General features: G+C 37.9%; 1 protein-coding gene across 1 annotated transcript in view; it reads left to right on the top strand.

Moving 5' to 3' along the window:
• The first annotated feature begins 796 nt into the window (after positions 1–796).
• Positions 797–9,577, top strand: part of slc6a6b (solute carrier family 6 member 6b) — a 28,864-nt gene continuing 20,083 nt past the window's right edge. The window contains exons 1-2 of the mRNA XM_039672837.2: positions 797–982; positions 8,187–8,416. Of these exons, the coding sequence (XP_039528771.1) occupies positions 8,188–8,416 (229 nt within the window). The 5' untranslated portion in view covers positions 797–982; position 8,187. The remainder of the gene's footprint in view (positions 983–8,186; positions 8,417–9,577) is intronic.

Raw genomic sequence — 9,577 nt, 5'->3', positions numbered from 1 at the left:
ACACTGTACTCCAGTCATCAGTGTCTCATGATCCTTCAGAAATCATTAATATGCTGATTTATGATCAGAAACTTAATATTTCCAATACTTCCAACACTAAAAACGTTTTAGTTTTTTTTTTTTGGAAGCGGTGATACTTTTTTCAGGATTCATTGATGAATAAAAAGTTTAAAAGAATGATACTAATTCTGAATAATTAATTAATACTTTCTTTTTTTTAAGAAAAAGGGAACAAAAACACTAACCCTAAACTTCTGAAAGTTTATTATAAAAGATTTCCATTTTAAATAAATACTGTTCTTTTTTTTCTTTTATCAAATAATCATGATTCAAAATATCATATTATGCATAAATATCCAACATTGCTAATAAATCTGCATATTATAATGATTTCTGATGGATCATGTGACACTGAACTGTAATAATGTAATAATGCTGAAAATCCACATGAATAAATATATTTTAAAAAGAATTTATTTTAAATATATTCTAAAGTGTATTTAAAAAGAAATCCATAATTTATAATGATAATACTATTTCTTGCCATATTATGCAGGCTCGATGAGCATAAGAGATTTCTTTCAGAAACACTAAAAATAGCAATGTTTCCAAACTTTTGACCTGTACTGTATATCCGTGATATGCACACAGCCAGTAGTGTAGTGCAGTGTCAGTTCGCATGGCGGCCAGTGGCGGCGCTGTTGAGCGCGAGGAGCCGCGGCGCTGATGTTGGTTGGCCGCGCGGTTTTGTCAACACAGGAAGCGGGCGCTTTAAGAAGACGCTCTGCTGCAGCGAACGGGAGGCAGGCCGGTGTTTTTCCACAACTGATGTCTAATGGTCACCCATGTTGAGAGACAAAGGTCAGGAAAAAAAGCTCATAAACTAAATTTACCGCTGCCGCTGTTATTCAGCAGTCAGTCGCCGCACAATACAGAAGGGACAAGACAGTTTCAAAGGAATTAAAGGAAATAAACAATAAAGGTAAGGCTATTTTCCTCCTCTAGCTGCTTGTGGTAGTCTAATGTACAGTGATGCAAGACGGCAAACGGTTTTATTTTATTTTTATATTTTGCTGATCTTTTTTTCAAACATTACTTTTAATAAAAATAAATCTCTTGTTTTAGTTGTCATGGGCTACATGATGGAAAGACTTTGACAAGGGATCCAGGAAGTAACGTTAGTTTAACAGAAGATTCTGTCTCGTGTTATAATTTAAAAAAATCACATTTGGACGTTTTTCTTTTACAAAATACAGTCATTATTATTATACTTATATAATTTATATTATTATACTGAAATAATTTAGACAATATAATAGGTAATTGTTCCGTTTTTTATGATTTATAATGATTTAAAAGCCATCTACTGCTGAATCAATTGTGTTGATGCTGTAACTGTCACTGAGTTTCTTTCACTCCCACTCCAGACAAATATAACTGACTGCTGACTGCATAGAGTTAAGAATAGACAGTTTAATGTGTCTCGTTGAAAACCTGTATCCCCGTGGGTTTAAAAACACACAGGGATATTACAAACCTATTATACGTTATAAATAAACGTTTTTCTCACACAAACAAAGATGCGGTTCTAGATTCTGCCTCGTGGTTGTGGTTGAGATGCGCGCGGCAACAACCTGTTGGATGATTTCTTAAGAAAAACGCGAATTTGTTTAAAAAGTTTGTTATACGGACGCGACTCGTCAAAGTTATAGGATGTTGGTTCGCGACAGAAGGACGCGCTCGAAAGCGAAACGAAATAGAACTAGAAAGTAGCCTATCATAATGCGAATTTAAAGGGACAGTTCCCCAAAAATGAAAATTCTGTCATCGGTAACTCTCCCTCATGTCGTTCCAAACCTGTGTGAGTTTCTTTCTTCTGCTGAACAGAAAAGAAGATATTTTGAAGAATGTTGGTAACCAGACATTTGATGGCACCCATTGACTTCCATAGTATTTTCTTTTCCTACTATGGAAGTCAATGGGTGCCATCAACTGTTTAGTTACCAACATTCTTCAAAATATCTTCTTTCGTGTTCAACCAAAGAACGAAATGCATACATGACAAAATAAACATTTTTTGGGTGAACTATTCTTTTAAAAACCTTTTAAGTAAGCGTTTACATTTAAAAAAAAATGTTTATGATGTTTGTTCCTCTTTTTTTCCACATAAACGCGCTAGATAGACTATTGAGGCACGTCTCAGAATGTTGTCAGAGTCTTGCCATAAAAAATGTTAAATAAAAAACAAATATTCCCAGTTAAGCTTATAAAAACACCTGCATTCACTGTGAATGCTTCTCTGTGAATGATAAAACATGGTTGCTTAACTTCACACGCCATATTATTAAAGCAATGCTAAGCAACGGTCAAATGAAATGATCCTAACGGAGATGAACTTGCGGTGCAATAGTGTAGAGAACTCTAGCAGACAGGTTCACCTCATCTAGTAGCCTATTTAGGATTACGCGGAAGTCAGGCAGTTCACTATCAGTCAAACAAACACAATACAGGATACAGAGTTTAGGTTTCCGTGCACATGCCAGCTTGCATACCTAGCACACTGATAAGGGTATAGCAGACAGTTTGCATTCAGTGACAGATGCCATTTTCTTAGCCAGGATGAGAACAGTTTCGTTATTGAATGTGTTAGCTGTGTCTTGGAGGGTCATAAAAGAGGACCGCAAATTTGAGCCTATCGGCTACTTTTTAATTGATGTCAATAAAAGAAGTCAGACGTGTTAACAAAGGCTGCTCTGTTTCACAACCGCCAGCGAACGCCTCTGGCCATTTAGGCGACCACTTTAGACTTTGAACTCTTTCAGCATGTTTTTTTAATTTTTTTATTTGGATGTTTCTGTATATAATATAGATTTTGAGGCTAATTTCACATCGAGAAGACTGAACTATACACAAAAAAACATGTCAACAAACAACAATATACAAGAGGAAGGACATCAACACAGCACAGATTATAAATGCTGCACTGTTCATTGACCCCGTTCAACCCGTTAAAACATCAATCACAGAACTTTCTTTTTTTTTTTTTGACATGCAACAGTCACTGCACCCTTCATAAATATGCATCTCGGTGCTGCATTAATGTACGCCAGCTTCATTCTCTGTGCATTTATTGAAATTTTTTTATTGTCTTTGGCTTGCCACTTGTTGTTTTGGTCAGGCGACAAATATTCCTCTTGAGCAAGCAAGTTGTAAATACACAGGGGTAAAAGTTCTTGGTGGAAACTGAAGACGAATGACAGGAATCTGATCTGGTCTTGCTACAGTATACTGACAAGTTTGACCAATCGACTTGAGTTATTGCATATAAACCTCCTGCGGATAAATTATGGTTTTGGTGTTTTGAATACAGGGCAAATTAAAAGCCAGTCTGAGCCCAGTAATATTTATGATAATAAATTCTACTTCTTTGTATAGTAACGATACATGTCATTACTCCAAGGTCCAGTTCGGCCATACTTGGTAACAATAAAGAGCCAACTGTGTTTAACTATTAAACAAGGTTGTTCCCTGATACTAGTGCATAACTGAATTATTATCTCCAAGAGTTGACAACATTACTTTTGTCTTTTCTCATTTATCATAAACCACATAATGATCCGTTATTCACTGGTCTTGATTTTTAGTCAAATGGGACAGCAAGGGAGTTTAAAAATAAATTATAAATAAATCAAGTGTCAAGTTATCTTGTCAACTTAAAGGAGTAGTTAACTATTTAAAAAAAAAATATGTTTGCTGATAATTTACTCACCCCCATGTCATCCAAGATGTCCATGTCTTTCTTTCTTCAGTCGAAAAGAAATTAAGGTTTTTGATGAAAACATTCCAGATTTTTCTCCATATAATGTATTTCATTGGGAACCAAACGGTTCAAGGTCCAAATGATAGTTTCAATACAGCTTCAAACGGCTTTAAACGACACCAGACGATGAATAAGGGTCTTATAGGACCCTTCGAGTCATGACTCGAAAAAAGATTCGTTCATTTTGATGAACAAGTTCGAACAGGAGTCACGAGCGCTCATCGCATTTGTGCTTATAAAACTTCTGAACGTTTCCCTAGATAAGACCCTTATTCATCGTCTGGAATCGTTTAAAGCCCTTTGAAGCTGCATTGATTTGGACCTTGAACCGTTTGGTTCCCAATGAAGTCCATTATATGGAGAAAATCCTGGAATGTTTTCATCAAAAACCTTAATTTCTTTTCGACTGAAGAAAGAAAGACATGGACATCTTGGATGACATGGGGGTGAGTAAATTATCAGCAAAAGTTTTTTTTAAAAAAGTGAACTACTCCTTTAAAATATAGCCTACACTGCAATATATATTTTTAAACCTTTAAATCTGATTCCAGAAATAATGAAATAATCACAGTTATTATATTTATAACATTGATATTGCAGTAATATGAATTGGTAGTAATGATAAAAATAAACACAATGTCATCCTAATACAATGTAAATATTATCCAAATAATATTTTAATAATTTACTGGAGCTACATGAGACCATAAAAATGTATAAAAAAATACCAAACAAATTATATATGAAAATAATATTGCGGCCACTATATTTTAGGAAGGTACAGACAGATAAAAAAACTTCTGCTTTACAGGACCATAGTGGGACCATGATTCAGTACTAAGACTAGGCAGCGCATGAGAACACAATGCATCACGTCATAGATCACGTACAAGTTCAAGTGGTTCAAACCCGGCTGTCAACAAATGACTTTAGTGTTTATGACTTCAGTTTCATGCATCATTGCTACATTGTGAGGTTTACATAAATGTCTAAGAGTGTGCTTCTAATGCACTGGACTCAGTTTATGTGGTAGAACGAGTGCGGAAAGGAAGGCATTTAATGTGAAAGCACTCTGGGAAATGTACATGGTTCTATAATAGGGATGTTACGTAATGAGTCAAGTGCCTCGTGCCGACTCTAGACCGTCAGGACTATGGAGCTCTCCTGCCGTTCCTGCATCTCAGCTGGGATGATGCATTGCATTTGATGGCCCTACAAATCCTTAATGTCCGCAGGCTACAAGACCTATAGATGCGGAAGAACAAATCACTTCCAATTTGGTGCTTCTTGGAGGTTATTGATTGCTTATTTCGGAGAACTACTTCTTCCTCTGAAGTAAATCTTGAGATTCTCGACCAGCTCTGGGCAATTCAAGTCTATTTGGGAATCAAACCGACCCTGCAGTCAGTGTCCCAAAGAACGCTGCCATGTGTCACAATCTTCACACCATCCCAACATTGTGTGTTAAAAGGGCTAAAAATACCAGCTGATCCTTTTTTTTTGAACAAATTGGCAGATCCAAAATTCATTTAAATGGTCCTGTGAGCACAAATCACCATTGTCCCTTTATCAGGGCTGCTTTGCCAAATGACAAAGGCGGAGGGAAACAAGTCATACAATAGCCTTTTGTTGCCACATTTAGTCCTATGCAAATGCACTGGGCCTTGAGTTTGATTCCTACTGACCAGAGTCTGATTTGTCAGTGAGTCAGAAACCGGGCTCTGCGTTCAAACCAGTTTACAAAAAGGCCATAATTACACTTTGAGTCCTTTGACTACATGTCAAAGTATGTTTAGCTAAGCCACTTGTCTCGAAAGGAAAAGCTATTAATGGCATGAGGCATGACAACAGCCGGGAAACCATCAGCTGTTCAAGTGAAACGCGACAGAGGTGTGGATTGCCGTCCGCATGCTCTTGTTTGGCGTGTCTGCGGCTCGGGTTGCCACAAGTGGACGCCGCGCATGCAGAGATAAATAGTTTCAGGTAGAACTCTGACGCTTCTAGGGAGTGGAAATTTACCATCGAGCTGGCCGTCACTCGGGTTATCCGCTGCCCCGAAACTGCGACCAATCTGCTGATTGCTTTTAATTGTCTTAGCCTGTGGGCGGGCCGTGGTGTCACCTCGGCTTACGCTGAGCCCTGGAGAGATTTGGGCTGTGTGGTCAGAGGTATGGTGTCTGCTGAGAGAACAACATTGACCAATTGGATTCAGCCATGAAGGAAATGTAAGTGAAAGGAAGTACATGAATTGAGGGAACGTTTGGGTTTGTGGAAACTGAGAAACTTGTTGGTGTTTGTCATGTCTAGAGAAGTTTCTACAACTGATTTGTGTTCAATTATTGCCGTTCACTCATGGGCAAAATAGCGGGAAATAGCAGTTTGAATCAGTTCAACAGTGTTTTTTAACCCAGTAGTTTGCTTGCTTTGACTCTCGGCCAGTAAATCTGGTCACCAGTGTTTTGAATGGAAATGGAAAGTGTCTGGAGGATTTCACTCTAGTTATGTAACAGAATGTGTTTGGGTTGTTGCGTGATCCTAAGCCTTTGAAATAAACAGATTTAACCTATCTCAAGGGGATGATCGTAATTTCTTGAGCTTTTTAGACCTTTTTAGGCACTTTCATAGTCTTGTCGCCAAGTGAATGATTGTGTCGGCATCAGTTTAGTGTTGTCAAAAATAACCAGATTCTTTTAAAGCATTAGGCTAGACCTTAACAAACCTCAGAAGATCAATTTAAATAAACTTGACATTTCAAAACGGCATTAAAATGTCATTGAACTGTTAGTCCTGGCATGCCGCCACACTTCAGGCTAGTTCGCATGTTTATTCAGTCGTATGTTTAGTAAAGCAACGGCAAGGAGAATGGACTTGAATTTGATTGTCAAACACACCATGGATTCTTCCCCCTCTTCTTCTGTCTCCTTGAGAGAAGGGGAAAAGGCAGGTTTCTGTTGAAGGAATCGGCCTCACAGTGGGGCTATAGTTTGTTCAAGCGTTGCCAGGCTGTTAAGGGAGTTTGGGATGTTGGAGCTGATTTTGGTATCTGACTCTCTGGGATTCATCTTAGAGGCTCCATGGCAAGTTTGGCGCATGCTTTGAAACAGAAGACGCCAAGCCTGACATAATTACTCCATCCTTGAATAGAATCTTGACAGTGTAAACACTGTGTTAGTTAAAGGATTACACACATTCCAGTTCTACAGCAAAAAAGTGGTGAATGAATTAAGTCGTTTTTTATTAAATCGGCTTTAATTGATGTGCCTAATTCCATCTGGGTTTCCTTGTGTGCCATATTTTGATTAAAACTGGTATTTTATCCATCAGATTGGCTTCTAAAGTGCTCTCTAAAGGGCAAAAAACTTGTTTTTCCAGTAAGATCAAGTATAAATAAATAAAAAAAGAGATGATTTTACTTGGACTGAATGAATATGTTGTAAATGGGTTTTTAGTAGGGATGCACTGATATGAAAATTTTGGCCGATACCGATAACCGATAATTCTTTAAATTTGAAAGCCGATAACCGATATATCAGCCGATAAACTTAAATCCAAATTTTTATCAAATTTTGAGAGCCTGATTACAAAAACAAAAGTCTCACAATTAAATCCATGTCCATGTTATAGTGTTGTATAGCCGATATGACAGATTTGCGCTGCGCATGTTGTACCGAACCGTATTTTCATTTTTTGAAGAGATTTCAATCATATTTCAAGAAATTCAAAAACAAACGGTGCTCAACAAGTGTTTTAGCTGAAGGGAATAATACATTTTTCATCGGCTTTAATATATCGGCCACATTTTCTTACCAGGCCGATAACGATAACATTAAAAATGAACATATATCGGCCGATACCGATATGTTGGCCGATATATCGTGCGTCCCTAGTTTTTAGTGCACTGATCATTCATAACAAGACAATTTTGATTTCATGCTGACTGTAAACTAGTTGGTGTAAGGTGCTGACGTGTTTTCCTACAAGTCAGCTATATGTGATTATCTCTTGGCATAATTTTTTGTTGACGACAGACACACTTCGCTAGCAACAAAGATATCAACTAATCTTATCAGTTTCCCAAGTAGGTTTATTGTAGTATTGGTCGTAGTTAGGTTATTGTGCCTGGTATCATGATGCAATCTAAAAAGTGGCTTGCAGTTTTTGTACATGAACGTTTCCTGTGTTCAAACCACACAAAACAGCCATTAATTTAATCAATTCACATCTGCCATAGCTGCTGTTTTAAATTAACTATTTATGTTTGCCCTAATTATAAAAGTTTTAAAACAGTTGAAAAATGACGTTATCTTTTTTATGTCTGAATCCAAGGTCTTTTGGAGTTTTGACCTTTTGTTTTCTTCTCCGTTAGCATGGCTCAGAAGGAGAAACTCCAGTGTCTGAAGGACTTCCACAAAGATATTCTGAAACCCTCTCCAGGAAAGAGCCCAGGCACAAGGCCGGAGGACGAAGCCGAGGGAAAACACCCTCAAAGGGAAAAGTGGGCTAGCAAGCTTGACTTTCTTCTGTCAGTCGCCGGGGGCTTCGTTGGTTTAGGGAACGTTTGGCGGTTCCCGTACCTCTGCTACAAAAATGGCGGAGGTGAGTGTATTTTGATACTTTTGGACTTTGAACACTGATGTGACCGTAATAAAAACGTAATTTCTTCCTCAACATCATTTCGTTTCAAACCCAAATGATTCTTCTGTAGGCTTCTTTATTGCTTTGAAAAACTTGGAAGCCATACAGAAACTTGGTTTTCTTATTGTGATTGATCTCATGATCAATCACAATGCATTTTCATTAAAATACAGTGGGAAGAACAAGTATTTTATACACTGACAATTTTGCAGGTTTTCTCACTTACAAAGCATGTAGAAGTCTGTAATTTTTATCATAGGTTATCTTCAACTGTGAGTGACGGAATCTAAAACAAAAATCCTGAAAATCACATTGTAGGACTTTTGAGTAATTCATTTACATTTTATTTGATACGTCAGAAAAGCAGACCTTAAAGTGGTGATGAACTGAGAAATCAAATTTTCCTTGAGCTCTTGACATCTAAGAGGTTATAAGAATATCCTGTAAGTTTCAGAACTGAAAACGTCCTTGTTAGTCCAATCAACGCTTTTATTGACACCAGCCTCAGCAAACAAGTCGTTTTTCAAAGTGGGGAACTATGACGTCAAAGAGGATAAAACACCACCCCTGCAGAAGAAGATCAATGCCTACTTCAACACGGTCGGTTTAGCCCCGCCCACTGATTCGTGCATTACACGCATAGCTAAATAATATAGATGCCTACCTGGTGATGACAAACTGAGTCGAGCTACCGAGCAATACAGAATATTGTGCAGTGCCTGGTTGTGGAAGAAGACAGTCGCTGCATAAGCTTCCTCTGTATTCCAATAGGACTGCATGGATAAAATTTAATGACGTTCCAGCTGATGAGGATAAAACCATCTGTTCGCTTCATTTCAGTGAGGATTGTTTTGTAAACAAGACTGGATTTGCAGACCGATTAAGAGTAAAGAACGGTGCTGTGCCGTCTATATTGGATCTGACAGGAATTGTGTAACACACGGACTCTGGGTCGAACATGTATGGGCGAATCATTCCGGTTGCCATTTTACAACATTGGACGTTTTCAGAACAATTTCCCCTAAGTGCATCGACGGGTGAGTTGAAACTCATTATAATATGCAAAACGGTTATCCACTCACAGCAGTGGGCGTTCACTTCCAAGTCTTCAGTGCGAGAAGC

This window comes from Pimephales promelas, chromosome 2 (assembly GCF_988280905.1).
Source record: "Pimephales promelas chromosome 2, fPimPro1.hap1.1, whole genome shotgun sequence".
NCBI classification, from domain to species: Eukaryota; Metazoa; Chordata; class Actinopteri; order Cypriniformes; family Leuciscidae; genus Pimephales; species Pimephales promelas.
The sequence above is the reverse complement of the archived record's forward strand: the minus strand, read 5'-3'. Positions and strand labels throughout refer to the sequence as shown.